Source organism: Antechinus flavipes, chromosome 3 (genome assembly GCF_016432865.1).
Source record: "Antechinus flavipes isolate AdamAnt ecotype Samford, QLD, Australia chromosome 3, AdamAnt_v2, whole genome shotgun sequence".
NCBI classification, from domain to species: domain Eukaryota; kingdom Metazoa; phylum Chordata; class Mammalia; order Dasyuromorphia; family Dasyuridae; genus Antechinus; species Antechinus flavipes.
Genome location: NC_067400.1, coordinates 574758441 through 574783499, shown reverse-complemented (window position 1 = coordinate 574783499; position 25059 = coordinate 574758441). Strand labels below are relative to the sequence as shown.

The window sequence follows — 25059 nt, the reverse complement described above, 5'->3', positions numbered from 1 at the left end:
ATGTGGTTTCTGCCCAAGAGAACGTGAGCTCCCTGAAGGCAGGGACAACTTTGTTCTGGTCTTCAGAAATGCTTGTTTAGTGATCGGTCTGGCTTTCTCTTCCCTGTCCTGCCAGACTGCCGGTGGTGGGACTGTGCTAAGTGGAAATTGGGGAGAGCCTTTGTCACATTTGGTTGTATGTGGCTGCCTCTAAGGCAAAGAAATACTGCCCCTTCAACAAGCATTTATGAAGCACCTACTACATACCATATTCTAAACCCTAAGAAACCACCTGCTCCACAAGAGCTGACTTTTTATGATGACTGTTTATAGTCAGTGGACTTTGGGTTGGGTGCTACTTTGAGGATTTTGTGTTATTGTTGCTTACTCGTGCCCAAGATCATTTATCTCAGTCTCATACCAACTTCTACAATAAAGAATTCTTCATCAGCAAATATCTATTAAACACTTACTGTGTGCCAGACCTTGTACTAAATGCTATAGATACACAAGGCAAAAAAAGCCAGCTCCTGTCCTCAGGGAGCTGACATTCTGATGAGGGGCAATTGTTTCACTGTGTCTGAGTCTTTGTGACTCCATCTGGGGTTTTCTAGGCAGAGATACAAAGTAGTTTGTCGTTTCCTTTTCCAGCTCATTTGGCAGATCAGGAAATGGAGGCACCAGGATAAAGTGACTGGCCCAGGGTCACACCTCTGAGTGTCTGAGGCTGGATTTGCACTCAGGAAGAGGCTTCTTCCTGCCTGCAGGCCCAGCCCTCTGTGCCCAGAGCTGCCTACTAGGCCTGGAGGGAACCTAGAATGTGGAGTCTGAGCTGTCCTGAAGGAAGCCCAGGGAGAGGACTCCAGGGGAGGAGGAGAGCCTGTGTGAGGTGGAAGGGCTGGCAGACAGCGGGTCAAGGCCAGTACAGAGGGATGCAGGGCACTCTGAGGGGAGGAAGGCAATAGGAGGTTGGGACCTTCCAGGTCTGAACTATGACCCAAGACTGTTTCTCAGTACAAAACACAAAGGACATCACTGGTGAGGTACAGGACCCAGCCAACAACCAGTGCAGTGGCTCGGACAGGAGAAGGCCACTTTGGGGCTGGCGGCTGTAAGTTTGGGAAGCAGCAAAGGGCGAGCAGCCGGTGGGAAGGGGCAGGGCTTGATGCCAGAACCTAGGGAATCATGGCAGCTGGAAACGGGCCCAGAGGAGATTAGTGCATCCTCATCACCTAGTAGGCTTGACTCACAGATAAGGAACCTTAGGCTCAAGGTTAACTTGCCCAAAGTCACAACAGGCAAGCCAGCAACTATCTGAGGTGGGATTTGGACCCAGGCTTTCTTGGCAAGTTGATACTGTGGAAGGAACCCTGGCTCTGGATAAGTCTCTCTAAGCCTCAGTTTCTTCATTCAGAAAATGAGGAAGTCAGCGGCAATTCTACTACTAAGACTCAGAGCAGAAAAGCATCACGTGTACAAAAATATTTACGGACGCTCTTTTTGGGGTAGCAAAGAATGAGGAACTGAGGAATGTCTATCTACTGGGGAGGAGCCTTAACAAGTGACAGTAAATGAATGGACTATTATTGTGGTGTAGGAAATGATTAAGGGGATGGTTTCAACGAAATCTGGGAAGAACTGACAGAATGAAGTGAATGGAACAAGGAGAGTAATTTATACACCAACAACATTATAAGGACAGTCAACTTTAAAGTCATAAGAAGCAATGCAAACAATGATGAAACATGAGCTAAGAGGCCCTGGGATGAAGGATGCCAGCCACATCTCGACGGAGAGATGACAGATGACGTATATGGAAGGAGACATGCAATTTTAGACATGTCCAATGGGGAGGTTTGTGTTGTTTGTCTATGAATGTTACAAGAACTGTTTCTTTTTTTTTCCAATACGGAGAAGGGAGAGATAGTAGTTTTTTGTTTATTGAAAAATAAAAGAAGAGATTGGCCTGGATCAAGGTTCTTAAGTTTTGCGTGTCATGGATTCCTTTGGCAAACTGGTGACCCCTTCTCAGAGTGTATCAAAAGAACCCTTGGACTAAATGATCTCCAAGGACTATGACTGGCTGCCTCTTAATGAAGAAATGGAGGTGAAAATCCCAGCACCTGCCAGTAGGGGCCAGACAGGAGACGCGGCACGCAGGTCCAGAGAAGCGAATTCTCTCCCTCCTGCCTTTCTGAAGCCACCAGGGGATGCCAGCCCAGGCCTGACCCCCAAGGAATGTCACCAACATCACAGAAACTGCTGGCGGATGCTGTTTCAGCGTTGCCAAGGATACCAGTGGGGCTCCACGTCTGGATTCCTGAAGTTAGACCTATACTGAATCAACCACTGACAACGTCTCACAAATGTCTTTTTAAAAACTCACCCGAGAGACAGGTGCCTGGAACAAAGCACAAAGGAGAGTCTCCTGTAACAGGCAGGATAAACGTCCAGCTCCTTCCTGGGGATCCTAAGTCTGCTTCTCCAGGGACCCTCATGGGGTGGGGGGGGGGTGGGGGGCACCTTGGTCAGATGCCAATCTGATCTAAAGCCAGACAAGCCACAATAGTTCTTTGGAAGCTGAGACAATCCGCCTGTAAGTGATGCTGCCCAGCATAAAGGCAGGAGGAAAAACAAGCCTTCTGAGATGGGAGGAAGAGTGTCCTGGGAATTATTAGCCCCATAGGCTGGAAGCTTAGAGCAGGTACCGTCCAACTCAGGCCCTATTAATGGCCTCTGTATTCAGTGAATTGTCAGTTGTGCTATCTGGCGGCTTTTGTTTGACAATCTCAAATGATTTACTGTTGCTCTGGTTTTGGGAGGTGGAAAAGAAACAGGATCACAAACATTCTTCTAAAAACAAACTCGGAGTTTCAAAAGAGCACATCTCAATGTCCATAATCTCCAGGCAGCGAGGCCTTGGGAAGTGGTCAGGAAGGTAGCAGGATGCTCTGACGGCACAAGCTGGAGGACGGGGAAGAGCGGGCCCATTTCTGCATCTGGCCTGGGCCGGCACGGCGCTGAGTGCTGCACAGTGATCACCTCGCTCAGTTCTCACCACGATCCCGGGAGGTAGCTGCTCTTATTCTCTTGCAGCTGAGGGAAACTGAGGCGAGCAGAGATGAAGGCACTCGTTCAGGGATGGACATAGAGCTGGATGGTGATCCTGGTGACTCCAACTAAGGCCTTCCAGGCTCCGGGCCCAGTGCTCTGCCCAGCACGGAGCCACCCAGTGACCAAGTCACTTAACCTGTGGCCCCTTCCCAGGACCCCCGGGTGTAACTGGCTGAGCATGGCAGGCCTCAGTCCCGCGGCTGTATCTCATGCCTTTCTCTCAGTTCCCCTGTCCCAAAGCAGGTCACAGGGAAGTGACAAGAGGCGCCAGGGAACCAGCCTTTAGGCCCTTTAGTGTGGGTGTCTCCCAAACATTCCCCATGAGTGCCAGGGCCTGGAGACCAAAGGGGCAGAACTTTAAGTGCCAGATTCAGGAGCAGAGCGCTAGCTCCCTCCCTGTGTCATTCAGCAAAAGATCCCCAGGAGCCTCTCAGGCCCACAAAACCCTCGCCGCAATACCAGCTTCGGCGAAACCTTTTAAAGGGGTACAAGAGTTACCCACTGGCAAATACTGACATGCTGCGATCCGTGCGTGTGGCTCGGGAAGGCAAGGCACGGCAAGGAAGGGGCCGCGGCTCCTCCTACAGAGGAGAGATGGCCGGCAAGGTGACTGCAGAGAAGGCCGGGGTTCTCAGACTGCTTAACTAATGACAGGCAAGAGCCCTGGGGCACATTCTACTTGGGAGTCTCTAAATTTCTCCCTACGCCCCTGCCTCTACACACTCCACTCAGTCTCCCCTAGTTAACCAAGCCACATACTGATAAAGTATCTGGGTGTGTGTACATACGCACACATATACAAAATATATACACACACATACAATGTGTACACGCAGACATAAACAGTGAATCAGTGCCTGCCCTCAAGAAATTTACAGTCTACCTGGAAGAGAACCTACACATATGTAAAACAACACATTAGGTATAAAATAACAATATACTAGATATGTAACAAAAAAAATAATGACATACAGGTATATCCAAATTAGATGTAAAATAAGAATAAAACATTTATAAAGTGCTTTAAGATTTTCAAAGAGCTTTATGTATGTTAACTCATTTGGCCTGTGACACAGGTATTTCTTCCAAGGGAAGAAATTGAGGCAGGTTAAGTGACTTGCCTAGAGTCCCAGAGAAAGTAAATTTCGGAGGCAGGATCCGAATTCAGACCTCCTGTGTCTTTAATCTGCATTCCACTCACCATGGCCCTGGCTACTTAATTTTCAGATTCCTTTCATCTGCTTTGTGGAATCTTCTATGTCCCTAGATATTTACATGCTATCTCCTGGATTAGAAAGGAAGTTCTATGAGGGAATGGAGCGCTTCTTGCCCTTGCATTTCCAGTGCTAGTGTGGTGTCTGACACAACAAGATGTAGACAAACATTTGTGAGTGTTGACTAAACTGTGTTGGAGGGAATTAGGAGAGAGCATTCTGGGCGTGGGGGACGACCTGCACAAAGGCACAGAGATCACTGGTGGAACAGGCAGGGGGGCAGTAGTTGGGAGACTGGGGAGCCACAGCGTTTTCTGACTAGGGGACTGAGCTAGAAATCAGGAAAGGCCCCGTGAAGGCCCAGAGAGCTGAAGAGCCCAGCCCCTCCCCTCTTCCCAAAGAAGTGCTCCCAGGGAGAGTGCAGCAGAGGGAACCCACGCTGAGGGAGGCCAAGAGCCATACTGAGGGAGGCTACACTGAGGGAGGCCACAATGAGGGAGGCCGCACTGAGGGAGGCCACACTGAGGGAGGCCACGCTGAGGGAGGGACATGCTGAGGGAGGCCACACTGAGGGAGGCCACGATGAGGGAGGCCACACTGAGGGAGGCCACGATGAGGGAGGGACATGCTGAGGGAGGCCACACTGAGGGAGGCCACACTGAGGGAGGCCACGCTGAGGGAGGGACATGCTGAGGGAGGCCACACTGAGGGAGGCCACGCTGAGGGAGGGACATGCTGAGGGAGGCCACACTGAGGGAGGCCACGATGAGGGAGGCCACACTGAGGGAGGCCACGATGAGGGAGGCCACACTGAGGGAGGGACATGCTGAGGGAGGCCACGCTGAGGGAGGGACATGCTGAGGGAGGCCACACTGAGGGAGGCCACAATGAGGGAGGGCCACGCTGAGGGAGGCTACACTGAGGGAGGCCACGCTGAGGGAGGCCACGATGAGGGAGGCCACACTGAGGGAGGCCACGATGAGGGAGGGACATGCTGAGGGAGGCCACGATGAGGGAGGCCACGCTGAGGGAGGCCACACTGAGGGAGGCCACGATGAGGGAGGCCATGCTGAGGGAGGCCACGATGAGAGAGGCCACACTGAGGGAGGCCCATGCTGAAGAAGCCACACTGAGGGAAGGCCATGCTGAGGGAGGCCACGATGAGGGAGGGACATGCTGAGGGAGGCCACACTGAGGGAGGCCACGATGAGGGAGGCCACACTGAGGGAGGCCACGATGAGGGAGGGACATGCTGAGGGAGGCCACGATGAGGGAGGGACATGCTGAGGGAGGCCACGATGAGGGAGGCCACGCTGAGGGAGGCTACACTGAGGGAGGCCACGATGAGGGAGGGACATGCTGAGGGAGGCCACGATGAGAGAGGCCACACTGAGGGAGGCCCATGCTGAAGAAGCCACACTGAGGGAAGGCCATGCTGAGGGAGGCCATGCTGAGGGAGGGACATGCTGAGGGAGGCCCCCTACCAGGAAGGAAGATACCCAAGTCTTGGCTTCTGTGCCAGGGCCTACACTGCCTGTGGCTGCTATGAGGCTCAAAGTGCACCAAGAAGACCTTCTGACCCAGCACAACCGAACCCCAGCCCTGGAAGTCTGTGTGAAGACAGAGCCGCCCTCCTCCTGGGGAAGGCCCTACAGGAACCTCCTAGTGGACAAGGCTGGCCAGGGGGGGCGTGGTGCACCCAGCCAGGGTGCTGAAATCAGGGCTCTGCCACGTGACCCCAGGCGAGTCACCCAGCCTTGGTGTGCCTCAGTTTACTCGGCTGTGGAATGGGGAACATCTAACTCCCAGGGTTATCATGAGGACCGAATGAGATAATGTTTACTGAAAGCAGTGAAAGTACATAATAAGTGCTACATAAATGTTAGATACTATTGTTATTATCATTACTGTTTTCCAGTTTTCCACTGGGGGAGTCATTCATTCCACATGCAGCTGATTCATGCTAAGTGTCTGATATAAGAAACACACTGTGCTGAGCACAGAGAAAACAGAGGGATGGACAGAGCCAGAATGGATGGGAGAGAGAGGGAGAGAGAGAGAGATAAAGAGACACCCACAGAGATGGGGAGGGGAGAGGGAGAGACACAGAAAGAGAAGGAGAAGAGGGGCAGAGAGAGCGAGACACACACACAGAGAAGAGTTTTGATCTGTCCCGGCCATTTGGAAAACTCCTTTTTCCCTCGCTCAGCTCCCTGGGGAGGGAGCCACAATGAGGGTGGAGGACCCTAAAGAGGAGATTTAGGGGCCTAAGGTCCAAGTGCCAGCTGCGCCATGAGCTCTCGCAGGACTGGCTGAATCATTTTCCTTCTCTGTTTCCTCAGCTATAAAATGAGTTGAACCCAGGTCTGTAATTCATTTCCCTGATGAAGAAACTAAGGCAGGAGGACCTACATTCTTAGGTTACCTCCCCTACTGGAAGCTACCCATGTTCTTCCAGGAAAATAAGCATCTTTAGCTTTTACAACTGTACTCAAAAAAGCCTCATATCAGAAAATCAGCAATCCTTTTTGCCTCTTATAAAAGTACTATAATTTTGGCTTAAGCACTATAAACAAAACACCGTCTGAGATCACCTGCATTGATCTCTGGCTCCAAACACAGCATTAATCTTGAAATGAATAGTTACCTAGGGGCAATCAGAGCCCTTGCAGAGGCGCTGAAAGACCACTAATTACACTGCTTCTTTTACCAGGGGCTCTCTCAACTTCCTAACTTGTTCCAGCTGGTTCAGAGCAAAGGCGGGCAGGCACCCAAGCGATACATTGCTTCATTTTAGGAACTGAGCCTGAAATGGCACTTATCTGCCCCCTTTCAGGCCAGAAGACCATGACCCTCTGGGATGCTGAGCAAATGAAAATCTTAGTACCGTGGAAAGGAAGAAGGAGGTGTGCTTTCTCATCTCCTTGTCTCCAAATCTGGAGGGAGCAGAGGCTTCTCTTTGGTGGAGAGAGGCTCCCTGACCAGCAGCACTCTGGAGAACAAACGTGTGGCTTCTGGAAAGAGAACTAGCGGGCAGATCTTGGGGGGAGAAGTGAAAGAAAGTGAATAAGTGGGAAGCGCTAGAGATGCCAAAAAAGAGGTAGAAATTAAACATTCAGAGGAAGAAAATGAGAAAATTCAGAACAGACAGGGACAAAAACAGGACAATTTTGTTACTACTGTATTAAATTTAACTGATGTTTTTAAAAAACCAATGTAACAAAAGCTCCTAGTTCATGTACACTCCCATTGTTCTTTGCAGTTTTAAATAACAAATTTTTAATGAACAGAAATATTTTCTCTCCTTAACCCTCCATTGGGGGGGGGGGGGAACTCAATAATAATCCTGAAGGAAAGCAAAATCCTTGCAACAAACAAAGTTAAGAAAAATGTCTAAGAAATGTAAATATCTTATTCTGCTCTTCCAATCCATCCCCTCTTGGTCTTCAAAAATCATGATTTATCATTTCATCAAAAAGAATTCTTACAGCTTTCAGAGCTGTCCTTTACACATGGGATTTTTGTTTACTGTTGATGAATAAGTTCACCAAAAACACCAACAACATTTTTAAAAACTTGTTAGGCTTGGAGTAAGAAATCTGGACTCAAAGTCAGCCTCTGATGCTTCATGATCTTGGCCATGTTACTTCATCTCAAAGTGCCTCCTTTTTCCTATTTTAAAAATGGGGATATTGTCTGCCTCATCAGGTTGCTGTGAAGCTCAAGGGATGTATGTAAAGTGCACTACAAATATGAGCACCCCAGCTCTTCCTGGGACCCTTGCTTGGGATTCTGTGGAAATCTTGGGACGGATGCAGCTGCTGAGAGCCAGAGCCTGCTCTCCTAGGGGCTTCCCTAGCTTTTGAGCTGGAGCTTTTGTGGGCTCCTGTGGAGTCTGGGGCTGAGGTCATTCTCAAAACACCATATCCCACATGACATTGTACTTTCAGCCTCAGTGACAAGGAAAGAGCTGGATCCTGGCTCATCTCAGAACAGAGCTTCTGTTCAGGAGCAGTGGGAGAAAGAAGGAATGCTTAGTTCTGCTCATCCATAGGAAAGAGTTAAGTAGGGAGAGTCTGGGCATGAAATGAGAGCAGCTCACCAGCTTCTTCTAGCTTTCTATTTCTCCTCCAAAGGAAGAACTTGTGCAAAATGAGAACAAATAAGCACTTTCTCTTCCTATTAATCTCACATCCTTCCTCTTCTTGCTCCCTCACTCCTATACCTCTCCCAGCCTCGGGGGTCCACGGCCAGTCTCAGCTCATTTCCGATGAACCCTGTGACCCAGCTGTGAGCCTGTTCCCCATTTTGCACACAAGTGACTCCATCTCCATTCTCAGGGCCTTTATCACCCCAGAAATGCACTTCCTCTTCACCTCTGCTTCTTGGAATTCCCTCCCCAAACTACCCTATTTCAAAAATCCTCTGTATCCTAAGCCACATGTCTATTACTATAGTTAGCACCCAGGAGACACATATATTGTGTATTTTTTTTTTTTTGTGTGTGTGTAACTTTTGTCACCTACCCCATTGAAACACAAGTTCCTTGAAGGCAAGGAATTCCTATCCCTAGTGCTCACAATGTGGGTTTGCTGAATGACTGCTGATTGACTTACTTTCAACCAAAACACATCCCTCCTTGTAGAGGCAGACAGACCCGGAGTCAAGAAAACATGAATTCAGATTCATCCTCAGATTTTAGATGTGTGAGCCTGAGCAAGTCAATTAAATCAGTCTCAGTTTCCTCAAATGCAAAACTGTACTTATTTCTCATGATCATGGTGAGGATCAACTGCGATCTGCGCAGGGAGTAGCAAATGACTGGCCCATATTCTCCTTTCCTTTCCTTCTATCCCCTTCTTTCAAAACTGCTCAAAAACCAGCTCTTCTCACCAAATGATAAAAAGAGCAGTTTCAGAGAAAACTGAGAAGACTTGTACAAACTGACGCAGATGGAAGTGTGCAGAACTAGCAGAACAATTTCTACAATAACAATGACATTATGAAGGTAAAAGGATGACTTAAGAACTCTACACAGAGAGCCTGAGACAGAGCACAAGACCCGTCCTTTGATTCAAGATGCAGAATAAACACATATTTTTGGACAGCATTGATAAGGGGATTTGGTTTTCTGAATTATGCCTAAGTTTTTCTTTTTTTGCTGAGGCAATAGGGGTTAAGTGACTTGTAGGGTCACACAGCTAGGAAGTGTTAAGTGTCTGAGACCAGATTTGAACTCAGGTCTTCCTGACTTCAGGGCTGATGCTCTATCCACTGCACCATCTAGCTACCCCTCGTTTTCTCTTTTTCAAAGGGGGAAATGAGACAGAAAATAGATCACTATTAACTAAAAAGAAAAAAAAAAACCCAACTTAAAACCACCTGCTTCTTTTTTGAGGCATTCCCAGGCTTCCTTGCTCTGGTTCCACTTCACTTCTGTCCTCCTGCAGCCCCCATGGCCTTCCTGAATAGCTATAATGAACTATGTACAGATTTATGACAACAGTCAAGTCGGGGGTCTGGCCTCATAAATCCCGATCACCGCCAGAGTGCTCCTCTTCCCTATTCTACAATCTAATTTTCTCTCTTCCCCTCCTGGAATCCTTGTTGTGCTAGGCAGTGTAAGCTGGTCTCAGGTCCCTGTCAGCTCTGAGATGCTGTCTGTGACACCATCCATGATTCTGCTTCTGCTGATGGGGCTCTATGAGAGCAGTGAGAGAGATCTTCAAAGAGGAAGGTCGTACCCCTATGGTGGAGAGAGGGCCGGAGCAGAAGAGTGCTGGTCCCTTAGGAAGTTTGTCCTCTGAACTCTCAAAGAATCAGGGCACACCTTTATCAAGATGGCTTGGGGAGAGGAGTGACTGCTTTGCACGACCTATGGCAACACTGGGACCTTTGGGGATTGAAACATCAGGGTATTGACCAACTCACTTCCCTTTCATTCCTTTCCCACATCCCTCTACAGGACCAGGACCACAGGGCTAGGACTTCATATCCTAGGCCTGTGGGCCATAGTTCTATCAACCACTGCCGCTTTAATATATATATATATATATATATTATATATATATATATATATATATATATATATATATATATATATTTTTTTTTTTTTGATAAGGCATTCAGGGTTAAGCCACTTGCCCAGAGTCACACAGCTAGATTTGAAGTCCTCCTGACTCCAGGGCCAGCTTGCCATCTAACAATTAGTCACCGAATTAACATTTTGTGGCCTTGATGAACTCATCACTTCCTAGAATGAGAGCCACAAGCAAACATCTCCTTGGCAGTCCACCTTCTCTCATCAAGGTTTTGCATCTGCTCCATGCGGTCAAGCATCTCCCCCAAGCAGTCAAGAAATTGGATGGAATAAAATGCTGCAGCTTTCTGATGAGTCCGGGGTCATCCAGACTGTCCATTCTGCCTTCATCCTCTTCCAGTCAAGACAGAGCCAAGTATTTGCTCCCCCTTGATGAGCTGGACATTGCTCATGGTACAGACTCCATGTGTCAAAGGGTATGACTAGAGAGAACTAGGTGGTGAGGTGGATAGAGCGCACTGGGTCTGGAGACCAGAAGACCCTCAATTCAAATCTGGCCTTAGACATTTACGCTGGGTGACCTTGGGCAAGTCTGTCTCACTTTCCTTAACTGCAAAATGGGGATAATAATAGCAGCTATCTTGCAGGATTGTTGTGAGGATTAGTTGAGATATTATTTGTAGAGTCCTTGGGCAGCTAAGTGTCAAAATGGAGAGAAATAGGACCTGGAGTCAGGGAGATGCATCTTCCCGAACTCAAATCTGGGTTCAGACCCATCCTAGCTGTGTGACCTTTATTCTGGCAAGAGTAAAGGCAAGTCACTTTACCTGTCTGCCTCAGTTTCCTGACCTGTAAATGAGCTGGAGAATGGCAAACCACTCCAGTGTCTTTGCCAATAAAACCCCAAATGAGGTCACAAGTAATTGGACCTGACTGAAACAATTCAACAACAACACATCACTTAGCACAGTGCCCTCCACAGAGTAGGTGCTATTATAAATGCTCATTTCCTTCCCTTGCCCTCCTTTGAAAACAAACCTCCTAATTGCTATACAAATATAAGGGGTTACAATGTTTTCAGTCCTTTTACTAATCAATATGATGTGCTCTGCAGCATGGATTTGCAGTGTCCCCAAAGGAGCCCATATCCAGTAAGCTTGGCCCCTGGCCCATGTGACTTCCTCCTGAGCTGCATTCCCAGGTAACCTCCCTCATCCCCCAGAATCCTCATTCTTGTCCTCACCTTAAAGCTATAACCTCCCGCAAAACTTGCCTCCAAAAAGACCTTTGATTCCTGCCCTCACAGATCTATCTTCACAGATCCATTCTCTAGCCTAACAGATCAATATTGCCCAAAGGGCCTTCTCCCAGGCTCTATTTATAAAACACCAAATGTTAAAACCAGAATATAGCTTAGAAAGCAGCTTATGGCTGGAAAGACTTTAGAATAGAGAAAGTTACAGCTGGAAAGCACCTTAAAATATAATTACAGCAGAAATGGGCATTTAGAACACAATGTCAGCTAGAAAGTTCTATAAAAGAGGAGAATTATAAGGGACTTAGGATGAAGAATGAATGGGGAAGGTGTGGAATATTAAGAGGTGATTGAGGCAGGAGAGTGGAGCACTGGAGGTGAATGGGTCCTCAGAAAATAGAACAGAGGTGAAAGAACCCACTGCTGGAAGGTTAGAACTCTAAGAGATAACATTAAGGCTCTAAGGGGCCTCTAAACTTGGAACACTAAGAAGTGAATGAATCAAGAAAGAAATGGACCCACTGAACTGGGAACATGCAACATTAGAGCTCTAAGGAGCCTTTGAACTTGTAAGGCTGGAGCTGAAGGGAGCCCCTGAGCTTAGAAAGTTAATGGTGAATGGGGTCTCCCAAAGAGCTGAATGGGGCCTCTGAGCTTGTTAGAGCAGAATAAACATGAAACTTTGAGCCTCTAATGAATCTCAAAACTTGGCACACTAGAGCTGAATGGGGTCTTGGAACACGGAATGTTAGAGAAGAGAGCTTTGATTCTGGAAGATTAGGTTCTAACGGATCTCAGAACATGGAACATTAAGGACACGAGTGGGTCCTCCGGCTAGAGCTGAATGGGGTCTTGGAACATGGAATTCTAGACAAAGAGAGCTTTGATTCTGGAAGATTAGGTTCTAACGGATCTCAGAACATGGAACATTAAGGACACGAGTGGGTCCTCTGGCTAGAGCTGAATGGGATCTTGGAACATGGAATGTTAGAGGAGAGATCTTTGATTCTGGAAGATGAGGTTCTAACGGATCTCAGAACACGGAACATTAAGGACAAGAGTGGGTCCTCCGGCCCAGGAACGCTAGAGCTGAATGGGGTCTTGGAACACGGAATGTTAGAGGAGAGTTCTTTGATTCTGGAAGATTAGGTTCTAACGGATCTCAGAACACGGAACATTAAGGACAAGAGTGGGTCCTCCGGCCCAGGAACGCTAGCGCTGAATGGGATCTTGGAACATGGAATGTTAGAGGAGAGTTCTTTGATTCTGGAAGATTAGGTTCTAACGGATCTCAGAACACGGAACATTAAGGACAAGAGTGGGTCCTCCGGCCCAGGAACGCTAGCGCTGAATGGGATCTTGGAACATGGAATGTTAGAGGAGAAGAGATCTTTGATTCTGGAAGATTAGGTTCTAACGGATCTCAGAACACGAGCATTAAGGACAAGAGTGGGTCCTCCGGCCCAGGAACGCTAGAGCTGAATGGGGTCTTGGAACACGGAATGTTAGAGGAGAGTTCTTTGATTCTGGAAGATTAGGTTCTAACGATCTCAGAACACGAGCATTAAGGACACGAGAGGGGCTTCTGAACTTGGGTGGCTGCTGGATGGGGCCCTGGAACTTGAAAGTTAAAGGTGGATAAGCTTGGAACTTTGGGGCTCTAGGGGATGCCTGAACGCGGCGCGTTAGAGCCGAGGAGGGGGCCCGAGGAAGGGCCTGGGAACGTGGAACCTTGGGGTTCCGGCACGTTCTCGCTGTGACGCGCTCTAGAACCTAACAGCCGCTGCGCGGAACTCCCGAGCCCCCCGGGCGGGCCCTCAGGCCTCCCCCGACCCCCAGCTGGGCGGACACCCGCGCCCCCCGGCTCTTACTCAACGACCTTGACCGGCTCCCCGTGCTGCGCATAGACCAGCGCCCGGACCCCGGCGGCGCCGCCTGCCGCGGGGCGCGAGGACGAGAAGGCCAAGCGTCGGACTGCATCGCGCTGGGGCCCCCGCCGGGGCCGCGGCCGGAGCCGTCCCTGAGCCACCCGCAGCGCCCACATAGTCACCAAGACACGCGCCCCAAGCCCGGCGCCGGCCCTGGCCCGGCAGCGGCGTGCCCCGCCCCCTCCGTAGCGCGTGCGTCGCTGCTCCGCCCCCGGCGAGGTCCCGTCCCTCCGCCCCATTTAAAGGGGCCGTGCCGCCTCTGACCTCGCCGCGCCTGACCACTAGAGGGAGCTCCTGGTCTCGGAGGCGGGTTATTCTTGGGAGAGCCCGAGGTACTTAGTAAGAGGAGGTTTTCTCGGCTTTAGGCGTCCTTCCGACCCCTCCTTAAAGCCCAGACTCGGCGATCGGTCCTGGAGCAGCCCTGGGCACACATGAGGAGCTATAAGGAACCTCAGAGATCCTCCAATCAGGCAGATGGGGAAACTGAGGCCCAGGACCCCGCCTTCAGAGCCAGGGCGCAGCGCCTCACTGGGCAGCCGGAGGGGGCGCCAGGAGGGGAGAGCCGGAAGGAGCTTGCGACTCCCGCAGGCGTCTAACACTTGTATTGGGGTCTTCCCCTCCCTGCGGTCTCTTCTCTAGGCTGTCCCCTCTCTGCCTCCCTTAGAACAAAAAAGTACAAACGAGGTCACCGTGTGGATCATGTCTGACCCCGTATGCCTTATTGCTTAATCCACTTTGGGGGAGTCGGGGGCTTACATGGGGAGTCGGGGGCTTATATGGGGAGTCGGGGGCTTATTTGGGAAGACGAGGGCTTACATGGGGAGTCAGGGGCTTACATGGGGAGTCGGGGACTTATATAGGAAGTCGGGGGCTTACATGGGGAGTCGGGGACTTATATGGGGAGTCGGGGACTTATATAGGAAGTCAGGGGCTTACATGGGGAGTCGGGGACTTATATAGGAAGTCGGGGACTTATATGGGGAGTCGGGGGCTTACATGGGAAGACGGGGGCTTACATGGGGAGTCGGGGACTTATATAGGAAGTCGGGGACTTATATGGGGAGTCGGGGGCTTACATGGGGAGCCGAGGGCTTATATGGGGAGTCGGGGGCTTATATAGGAAGTCGGGGACTTATATGGGAAGACGGGGGCTTACATGGGGAGTCGGGGGCTTACATGGGGAGCCGAGGGCTTATATGGGGAGTCGGGGGCTTATATAGGAAGTCGGGGACTTATATGGGAAGACGGGGGCTTATATGGGAAGACGGGGGCTTACATGGGGAGTCGGGGGCTTATATGGGGAGTCGGGGGCTTACATGGGGAGTCGGGGACTTATATGGGGAGTCGGGGACTTATATAGGAAGTCAGGGGCTTACATGGGGAGCCCAGGGCTTATATGGGGAGTCGGGGGCTTATATAGGAAGTCGGGGACTTATATGGGAAGACGGGGGCTTACATGGGGAGTCGGGGGCTTACATGGGGAGTCGGGGGCTTATACCACTTCTGGAGAGACGGACTTATATGGCCACAGGGCTTACCCCATTTTTAGGGACACTGGGATTTACATACACTTCTGGGGAGTCAGGGGGCTTTACAGCCAGTCCTTTGACACTGCAACTGGAAGTTAAGCATTTTCAATGAAAACAAAATGCAAAATGAAAACAAAAGCTGATTGTGAGATTTTCAGTGAGTATTTATTTACACTTCGGAGATCAACAAGCACCCTATAAATCAACACTTGATTTATTGTTTTGTTGATTGTCTAGACTTGAGAAAACGACAGAGAAAATGTTAAATTTATAATGTAGCTCAAACTTGAGAGCGTTTCTTGTCTACATCTCTCCCCTACTTCCCCAGCTGGTTGTTAAACATTTACCAGCACACTACTGTATATAAACGTGTATCTGTGTATGCGTAAATACTCATGCAGGTTAGTATAATTCAAAGCTAATGAATAACTTCGGAGAGGAGTACAAAGTGCTGTCAGACCCGTATTTCAGCCCTTAGAAATTTTTCCAGGAGTGAGCGCTCCCTCTCAAGGGCCGCCTTGCGTTGCTGCGGTTAACACCATCCGTTACCTCTAGGGGGCACTGTGGTGCAAAGGAAAGACCCTTGCTGTGGAAGAATCGGAGCTAGTCAAGTCTGTACCGTTATTTGTATGTATGACCCCGGGCAGTTCACCTACTCTTTGGGTCTCAGTTTCCTCATCTGTAAAATGAAGTTGGACTTGGTAAGTGATCCTATAACCCAGTTGTTTTTCTAGTTGACTCTGGTTCATTCACGTCCTTGTGACAAGCATTGATTAAGCGCTTACTGTGTGCAAACGTGTGTATGGGGAGGACGGGTCCCTCTGAGGGAGGGCTTGGGGGCTCCCAGAAGCTGTCCCGCGCACAGCGGCCACGCCCTGGCAGACCGGCTGAAGCAGGCTCAGGGGACCCGAGGGGTCTCAAGCCCACGGGGGAGTCCGAGGGACCTCTCCCCAGGCATGTGAAGACTTCCCTTGGCAGAGCCGGAGGATGAGAACAGTTTGTTCCGGCGGCCATGAAGGGGGCTGGGGAATGCTTAGACACAAAGGGGCCCCGGCCATCCGCCGTATCCTGGGCCATTACCATGAGGATGATTCTGGAAGAGAGAGTGGAGCGGACAACTTTGTCCACTGCAACCTTACGTACATCCCATTCACCCAAGAGTCAAGACATTACTTCATGATGTCATTGGTTCTCTACTAAAAGGAAGAAAAAACAATAACCATGTGTCAAGAAGTATTATTCCTTATTTATCTTCATAAAAGGGATTTTGGAGTCATTTTCTCTCCATTTTATAGAGGAGGAAACTGAGGCCAAGGGAGATTAAATAACATGCCCCAAGTCGCCCAAGTAGTAGTCCAACATGGTCCCACCAAACTTCCTTTTGATTGCATCTTACCCATGTCTGCCCATCTTGGGCTACTTTTGTCCTGTCCAAGGCTAAGCACAATACTGATGGCCGCCTAATGGCTCACCCTTTGAGTAGTTCCTGGAGAAGAGATTCCGTTTCAGAAGAGAAATATAGATTTAAAGCTGAAAGATAAATGTGGAAGTATGTTTAGAAGAATTGCACACATTTAACCTATTACTTGCTGTCTAGGGGAGGGGGGAAAAAGGAGGAAGGGAAAAAAATTTGGAACACTATTTTTTAAGGGTGAATGTTGAAAATTATCTTTGCATGTATTTTTAGAAATAAAAAGCTATTATTCAAAAAAAAAAGATTTAAAGCTGAAAGGGACCTTCAAAAAAGTTAATCCAACCCACTCGTTTTGTTGCTGAGTTACTTGAGATCCAGAAAGGTTAAGTTAGAGTCTTGCTCCAGGTCACACCGGAGTCTGGGAGACAGGACTGGAAACCTGTCCTTGAACCTCACACCAGCTGTCTTTCTACAGCTGCCTCTTGGCTTCAGGCTTAGAGAAACAGAAGTAAACAGGAAGTCCCTGAAAAATCTATAAAGGAAAAAAAAACCCCAAATTAAAAAAAAAAAAAAGACAACAAAGAAGGAAAAAAAAAAAAAAGAAAAATACTATAGTAAGCTTTTGGAGCAGACCTGGAGAAATACCCAGAAGAGCTAATTACTTAGAATAGATACTTTACAATTGTGATTAACTAGTTGTTATCTCAATGCATTCAAAGTAGAGGGATAAAAATAATTGGGACATTGTTTTGTTTAATCAGAATGGGAGAAAAAAGAGAGGAAGATAAAATGGCAAAGAGAATTGAAAGGAGTTTATTCCTTGAGCAAAATTGAAAAGCAGTTCTTTTTCTAAGGGAGTTTACATTTTGCTAGATGAGTCTCTCACTTCCTGAGCAGAGAGGTGGGACCACATCTGCCCCAGAGCTCATGTTGGTCTTGTATTTCCAACTTGGTTGGCCCTGCTGTGGTCAACATTCTATATAGTATGGACTTTGAGAACCAAGGGCTTTTTTAAGCATGCAGGAGGGCATCTAAATGGTGAGGTGGATAGAGCACTGGCCCCAGACAGGAGATGTGAATTCAAATTTGATATCAGACACGGTCCAGCTGTGTAACCCTGAGCAAGTCACTTAATCCTGATTGCCTTGAGAGAGAAAAATAAGAGAATGCAGGAGGCACTAGAGGAAGACTAGAAAAGAGAGGAGATGGAGGGAAAAAGAAAATCCCTTTCAGCAGAGGAGGTAGCCTTTGAGTTGGGTCAAAGAGAGATGTAGAAGGAAGAAAAGCTAATTGTACCTAAAAAGTCTCAGGAATCGGTGATGAGGAGGCACTTAGGCTGGGGATGCTCTAATGGAGGCAAGGAGACTAGTACATAGTTGGCAAGAACAATTAATTAATAATAATAAAATTAACGGTACCAAGGTGGAGAAAGTCCTGGATTTGGAGTTAAAAAGAACTGAATATTGATGGATAGATGGCTTCCCCATTGCCATGGTATTTTGGCATGGCCCATCCTGCCTCTGGTCTCCTCCTAGGACAGTCCCAGCAATAACTTTCCTGGGTCCTGGCATCTCCACCCCCCTTCCCCCTCAGCAAACAAACTGAATTGAATTTACAGTTTATCTAAGGTCATGATTATACTGATTTCCCCAGTCATATTTTGTGTTTGTCTCAGGCATGAAAACTGCCTCAGTATCCCCAGGTGCATCAGTGTGGTTGTTAAGGTTCAGCAGACCCCAAGAGATTGGTGTCATGAGGTGTCTCAGTGGTTTCGACTTGCTGTGTTACTTTGGAAAAGTCACTTTCCTTGAACCTGAGAAATATGGATAATCCCATTCCCTAAAATGGAGAAATAGTATAATGATTGCATAGGCACTTGAAGCTGTTAGGGAAAAGCTCCAGGGGGAGGTGAGAGGTTTCTATTTTTGCAGCATTATAGTATAAATAATCTTATATCACTGTAGTCCTTTAGAGGATTCAAAGCATTTTCACCCATAGTAGCTCACTGGATTAGCTGCAATGGCACTGGATTTTTCACATCCAGTGCTTTCCCACTGGGAAGGGTGTGGGCTCTTGGGGAGAAGAGAACAGAGGCAAAGATTCAAGGCTGTTAAAAACTTTGTGGTTCCTAAGAACCATAATTTCAATGGACTCTCACAAAGGACCCAGGGGATAGGCATCAGTGCTAAGTTTGTGCTTTCTGTTTTACAGAAGAAGAAACTGAGGGAGTATAATGAGCCTTGAGAACCCATCAGCAATGATGGAGGTTTAGGGTCTTCTGGCCGACAGTTACATGTAATTTTTTGTCCATTTTTTTTTTTCTGAGACAATTGGGGTTAAGTGACTTGCCCAGGGTCACACAACCAGGAAGTGTTAAGTATCTGAGGCCAGATTTGAACTTAGATCATCATGACTTCATGACTGGTGCTCTATTCACTGTATCATCTAGCTGTCCCCCTGGCCTTCATTTTTGAAGAGGTCCAATGACATCAAGGTATGATAGCTTGACTTTTGGATAAATTGGATTTAAATGAGACAGAGGTGCACGAAGTTATCAGTTCCACTGTCTCTTCCAGAGTCATCAAAGTCCAATGGTAGGACAAAAGTCAAGATGTTTGGTCATGGTCTGGGATGCAGTGGATGACCCTGGCACATGTGACCTGTTAACACAAGGATGACCCTTCAACTGTCTTCATTGTCTTCAGATAATTGATACTTGCTAGCTGTGTGACTTTAGGCAAGTCACCCTGATTGTCTTGTCCTCCCCCCAAAAAACATTCATTTAGTGGTTTAAGGTTTTTAAAACACTTTGCTTATATGTTAATTCATTGGAGCCTCACAATAACTCTGTGACTCAGTATTATTATCCCTGTTTTACAGATGAGGAAACCAAAGCAAACAGATATTAAATGCCTTGTCAAGAATCCCAGAGCCAGTAAATATCTAAGGCAGGATTTGAATTCAGGTCTTCTTGATTCAAACAAGAGGCTGAAAGACTTCTGAAAGACAATAATTTAGATCAATTCTGAGATCAATTCAATTCAACAAGCCTTTATTAAGTATTTAGAGTGTTCTAGACACCAGGAGATACAAATACAAAAATGAAACAGTCTTGATCCTCACATTCTTTCTATGTGGAAATAGAGAAATAAGAACACAGTAGAGACAAAACTATTAGGATTTTTTTGGGGGGGATATGGATGTGTATTAGGGGATCATCAACAACTAGAGGAATCAGAAAAGACCTCTCTTTAGACTTGGTCCCCGAGTTGAGCCTTGAAGAGAGCTAGGGATTGCAAGAGGCAGTGGTGAGGAAGAATATTTCAGGTAAGAGGAACAGACAGTCTGGCCAAAGGTGTGGAGATGGGAGAAGGAATACTATTTTCTGGTCCCCCTCACCCTCAACAATAACAGATGACAGAGCCTCAGATAGGCCAATTTGACTGACAAAGAGCTAATGAGGAAAAAGAAAATGGTCCCTTCTAAAGCTACCCTGAGCTTCTGGGACTCTACGGGACACTTCACACTGTCTCTCCTGCCCTGGGCTCTTGGCCTTAAGGAAGCTAGAAAAAAAGAGACCAAAGTCTCTGGACATTGGGCACCTCTCCAAGACCTTTGTCCACTGGTGACTCGAGTTCCATACAAAGGCACCTGGATGCACATAATTAATCCGAGTGAGGGGCTGCTGGGACTCTAACATCCTGCAGAGGGAGCAGTGGCTGATGGTAGACAATTGAAGGGATGATAGTTTTAAAGCTGAAAGGAATCTTAGAAAGCATTCAGTGCAAGCCTTTCATTTCATAGGTGAGGAAGCTGCTGGCCAGATTGAATTTCCTAAGATCTCACAGACAGTAAGAAACAGCAGGCACTTTCTCCTGATATGATGGAAAGACAATCAGGACTAGGGATAGGGAAGGTTGGCGACTGACTCTATGTTTGTGTGTATGTACATGTGTGTGTACATGTATATATGTAATATTTATAATTCCATACAATTCTTTTTTTCAAAGGAACGCTCTTTTTTCTCTCTGTCTCTGTCTCTCTATGTATAGGTGAATACAAATATATAAATATTACTCACTCTCTGTCTCTTTTTCCCTTCTCTCCCACACTCTTTCTGTGTGTCTGTCTCCTTCTTTGAGCAGCATAACAGTAGGGAAAAAAATGATGGTTTTTAAAATCTCGGAATCTAAGTCCAAATTCTTTTATTTACTATCTGTGGGATTTTGGATCTCAGTTTATTTACCTATAAATTGAGGGGATTGGATAAGTGGATCTCTAAGACCCCTTCCAGCTTCTATAAATGTTATCATCAATCAACCTTTTCAGGGAAGGTGCAAAACTTCTGTATCTTTTTTGTTCCTAGTCCTTTGCATGTTACCTCCCCTATGAGCCTTCTAGCTTTTTGGAGTAGATCTTGTTTTTGCCTTCCTTTCTATCTTTAGGTCTTAGCAAAGTACCTGGCACACAGTATGTGTTTAATAAATATTTGTTGACTGATCATATGCATATGTGAAGGAAGATGGAAAGAGTATATGAATGAAGATACCTGAATTCTGATTTTTAACTGTCTTTGGTTGTGTGATTTTGGGCAAGTAACTTCTTCTCTGAGGTTTAAATTCTCCAACTGTAAAGTAATGTGATTGAACTATAGCATCTGTAAGGTTTGATATTCCATTTTAACTTTTATATGCTAAGGCTCCTTATACTTCCAATATTATGTGCTTTAAGGTTCTGCCTTTAAGCTTCATGTTCTGCCATTTTATGGTCCCCAAGTTTTTCCCAGCTCTGACATCCTGGGTTCCAAGGGCCCTCCCAGCTCTGACCTCCTGGGTTCTCAGGGCCCTCCCAGCTCTGACCTCCTGGGTTCTCAGGGCCCTCCCAGCTCTGACATCCTGTGTTCTAAGGACCCTCCCAGCTCTGACCTCCTGGGTTCTCAGGGCCCTCCGGGCTCTGACCTCCTGGGTTCTAAGGGCCCTCCCAGCTCTGACATCCTGTGTTCTAAGGGCCCTCCCAGCTCTGACATCCTGGGTTCTAAGGGCCCTCCCAGCTCTGACCTCCTGGGTTCTAAGGGCCTTCCTAGCTCTGACATCCTCTGTTCTAAGGCCCTCCGGGCTCTGACCTCCTGGGTTCTCAGGGCCCTTCCAGCTCTGACCTCCTGAGTTCTAAGGGCCCTCCCGGCTCTGACCTCCTGGGTTCTAAGGGCCCTCCCGGCTCTGACCTCCTGGGTTCTAAGGGCCCTCCCGGCTCTGACTCCCTGGGTTCTAAAGGCCCTTTCAGGTCTAACATTTTAAGGTCTGAGGTCCCCCCTTAGAGCTGCCTCTGCCTCGATGAAGTTGACTTGCCTGGATGTGGAGCTGGCCCGGCCCTTGGCACGACTGCTAGGTGCGGGGGACTGTATCCTTGTAGAAGGGGGTGAGGGGCTCAGAGTGTGCGGGCGGTGGAAGACGTGTGGATGAGTGAGGGGAGGGCTGCATTCCTGGCTGGGCTGTTGACTACGTGTCGGACTGTGCCGATAGGAGGGATCGGACAAAGCGGGCGGGGGAGGGAACGTTTCGGGTTCTGGCGCTCGCACCGGGGACTGATCCCGGGACCGAGCACCTTAAGGGCCCAGAAGGGAGTGTGTGGACAAAGCAATGTCTAATGGGATTCCGGACCCTTAATGCGTCGGATAGCGGAATCGTGTGGGCGCAGAAGCGGCTCGCGATGCCCCCAGATCCGGACCGTTCTGTGGTCCCCAGGTCCGCCGCACTAGCGGGGGATTCGGCGCCGCGGCGCCCCCTGCCATTTCCGCGCAGGTTGCGGGGTTCGCAGTCTCTGCCCAGGTTCTCCAGACCTCCGCACTTCCAGCCGAGGACCGGCAGGAGGCGCCCCCCACCTTTGGAACGCGAGGCCGCTGTTCGGGCTCCTGACGTCAGGGCTCCGGCTCCGGCTCCAGCGCCCGCTCCGGACTCAGTGCCAGTCCCGGCTCCGCTCCGGCTCCGGCGGCTCGGGAGGCTCCGGGGTTCCGGGCTACACTCTTTCCCCGTGGCCCCGGGGCCCACGAGGGTGGCGCACGATGACCGGAGCCCAAGCACTCATCCTGGCGCTCACCTTTCAGCTCTGCGCTCTGGAAAGCGAGACTCCCACAGGTAAGAGAGCTGGACCCCCCGGGACTCCCCGCCCCCTCCCCGGGGGCCCCCGAACCCCAACTTAGGATTCCGGCCCCCGCGCTGGGTCCCTCTGGAACCGTGCACCCGAGGCAGAGAGGGCTGCGCAGCAAGGAAGTATTTGTGAGTGTTGTATGTGTGTATGTGTGTGCGTGCTGCGACTGTGTGTGTGTGTGTCTGCGTGTGTGTCTGTGTGTGTGCGCGCAGGATGGTACAACAACTTGTTTGTGCGCCGCCCTGGGCTCCTGGGGGCCCGGGGTTCGGGCTGAGAGGGCAGCCTGGCCTGGAGGGGGTGTCGGCCGGCCGCTGACACCGACATGTTGTGGGCTGCTTTCTGTTGTTTCGCAAGTTCGGAGCGGCTCGCTCAGGAGACTGAGTCGGGCTTCGGTCAGCGCCTCGGGGCTCCCAGCCTGTCGGTTGCACTGGCCGGGGGAGCTGGCGGGAACCTGGAAAGGGGATCTGGCCGGGCCTGGGGGCTGGAGGGAGGAGCCGGGCCGGAGGTGTGGGGGGGGAACCGAAGGGGAACTGGGGAGGGAGGAGGGGGAGGGGGAGAAGGAGGGAAGGAGAGAAGGAAAAGGAAGGAGGGAATGGAGATGGGAAGAGGAGAGGGCAGCGAAAATGGGCAGAGGAAGGAGAGGAAAGAAGGGGTCGGGGAGAAAAGGGAGAGTCAGGAGCGCGGAGCTAGGGAAAGGGGACCTGGGAGCCAGAGACATCTCGGAGGAAGGCGGAGATGAGGAGAACGGAAGAGAGAATGCAGAGGAGAGAGGAGGCACTGGGAGGAAAGCCGAGCTACTCTGGCCTGGCTGGGGCTGGGGGTGGGGTGGGGGTGGATAAGGCTCTCATTTGGACTGCGGGGTGGGGATAGCCTCGGAAACCTCGGAGCTTTCCCGGCCTCGAAAACCTCGGAGCTTTCCCGGCCTCGGAGAAGAGCCGCCGGGCTCGGAAGCAGCTTTCAGCCGGGGGGCACGTCGGCAAGTGCCCCCTTTGCCCATCTCCCCGTCCTCTTTGTCCTCCTGTCCCCTTGTCGGTGATGTCTGCTCCTGGGAGGGAACAGCCTCGGGGAGAGGTCAGCCTGGGCAGCTGATCCCCAGGGACCCTAACCGCCGCCGACTTAGTAACTTTGTACCCAGGTCTTTCCGCGAGCCGGAACAGGTTGTGTCTGAGTGTGTGTCCGTGTGCTTGTGTCTCTGCTTGTGGGTCCCGTGCTTACGGCAGTCCGTCTGTGTGACCTGCTCTTTGTCCGTGTCGCCTCCGTCTAAGTGTCGTATGTCTGTCCATCTGAGTGCGCCCTGTGTCAGGCTGTGCCCGTGTGTTCGGAAGTGCGTCCATCTCACAGTGGGTGTAGCGCGCGCCTGTGTGTGTGTGTGTGTGTGTGTGTGTGTGTGTGTGTGTGTGTGCTTGCTTGAGTGCGTCCGTCTAGGACATGTCCGTGGGGGCCTGCCAGTGTGTGGTGGGGGGAGAGAGCACATTGGTCGTCTTCCTCTTATCCCCGCGGACACTGAGGAGCGGGGGCCGGTTACAAAAAGGGGATGGCCCCCTCTCCCTCCACTAACAACATGGATTCCCAGGAGGCTACAATGACCACGTCTTCCCTCCTCTCTCGGGTCCCTGGGGCCCACTACCCAGAGCAGTGAGAGTTGGGGGCCCGAGGCCTCCCGTGCCGCGCCCCGAGTCTGAGCTCAGTCCGGAGAGCCGGAGCTGACTTGGAAGCCGAAACAGGAAAGCAGCCTGCACCTTGTAACCTGGGGAGGGCCTGGCGCCTGGGGAGGGAGCTTCTAGGAGTGTTGTAACTGGTGATTCCTGGAGGGATAGAGGTCACTGCAGCCCTGACCCTCGCTGGGGTGGCCCCTGGATGCCGCCGTACTCCACTGGAGGGATTTCTTCCTCCTCCGGTTTGGTTGCCCCCACCTCAAGCCCAGACTGTCTGGCGCCTTCCTGTCGCCCATCACAACAGGAGGATTCTGTCGGGATCTGAACTCGAAGAACAGAATTTCATTTTGGGTTTCCCAGGAAGGCCAGTAACATTGAAGGCCTAAGAAGGGGCAAACAGTTCCCAGGTATCCCCTCCGAACCCCTTGGGGGCTCTCGGATTTCTGCGGAAAATCGACCCCTACCCCCACCCCACCCCCCACAGGATCAGCCAGTTTAATGTTTATATCCTGGGCAAGGGGATCCTTCCTAAGGAAGGGGGGGGGGAGCAGAATTTCTTTCTTTTATTTGGGCAAGTCATGAATTTCCTTTGGTCCCTTGGTGCATCTTTCCCCTCCCCCAATTCAGTTCCCTCAGAGGGTAGAGTCCTGTTCACAGCCTTCTCTAACCCCCTCCCCAAGTCCTGCTTAATAGAGGGTTCAATTCCCCTTCCCCCCCTCCCCCAATCCATCATCATTAATAGAGGTCATTTGTGCTGGTGGGAAGGGAGCTTTGGGTCCCTATAACC

The 25059-nt window shown here is 49.7% G+C and overlaps 2 protein-coding genes across 3 annotated transcripts in view; one reads left to right on the top strand and one right to left on the bottom strand.

The window, feature by feature from the left end:
• MECR (mitochondrial trans-2-enoyl-CoA reductase) overlaps window positions 1–13668 on the bottom strand; it is a 38250-nt gene extending 24582 nt beyond the window's left edge. Inside the window, exon 1 of one of the 2 annotated variants that reach the window (XM_051988002.1) lies at window positions 13474–13668. In XM_051988002.1, coding sequence (XP_051843962.1) covers window positions 13474–13646 — 173 coding nt within the window. In that variant the 5' untranslated portion in view covers window positions 13647–13668. Of the gene's footprint in view, window positions 1–2365; window positions 2706–13473 lie in introns of those variants that run through there. The other variant, XM_051988003.1, reaches the window with a different exon arrangement.
• Window positions 13669–22191: 8523 nt separating this feature from the next.
• Window positions 22192–25059, top strand: part of PTPRU (protein tyrosine phosphatase receptor type U) — a 116176-nt gene continuing 113308 nt past the window's right edge. The window contains 1 exon segment of the mRNA XM_051987997.1: window positions 22192–22604. Within this exon segment, the coding sequence (XP_051843957.1) occupies window positions 22532–22604 (73 nt within the window). The 5' untranslated portion in view covers window positions 22192–22531.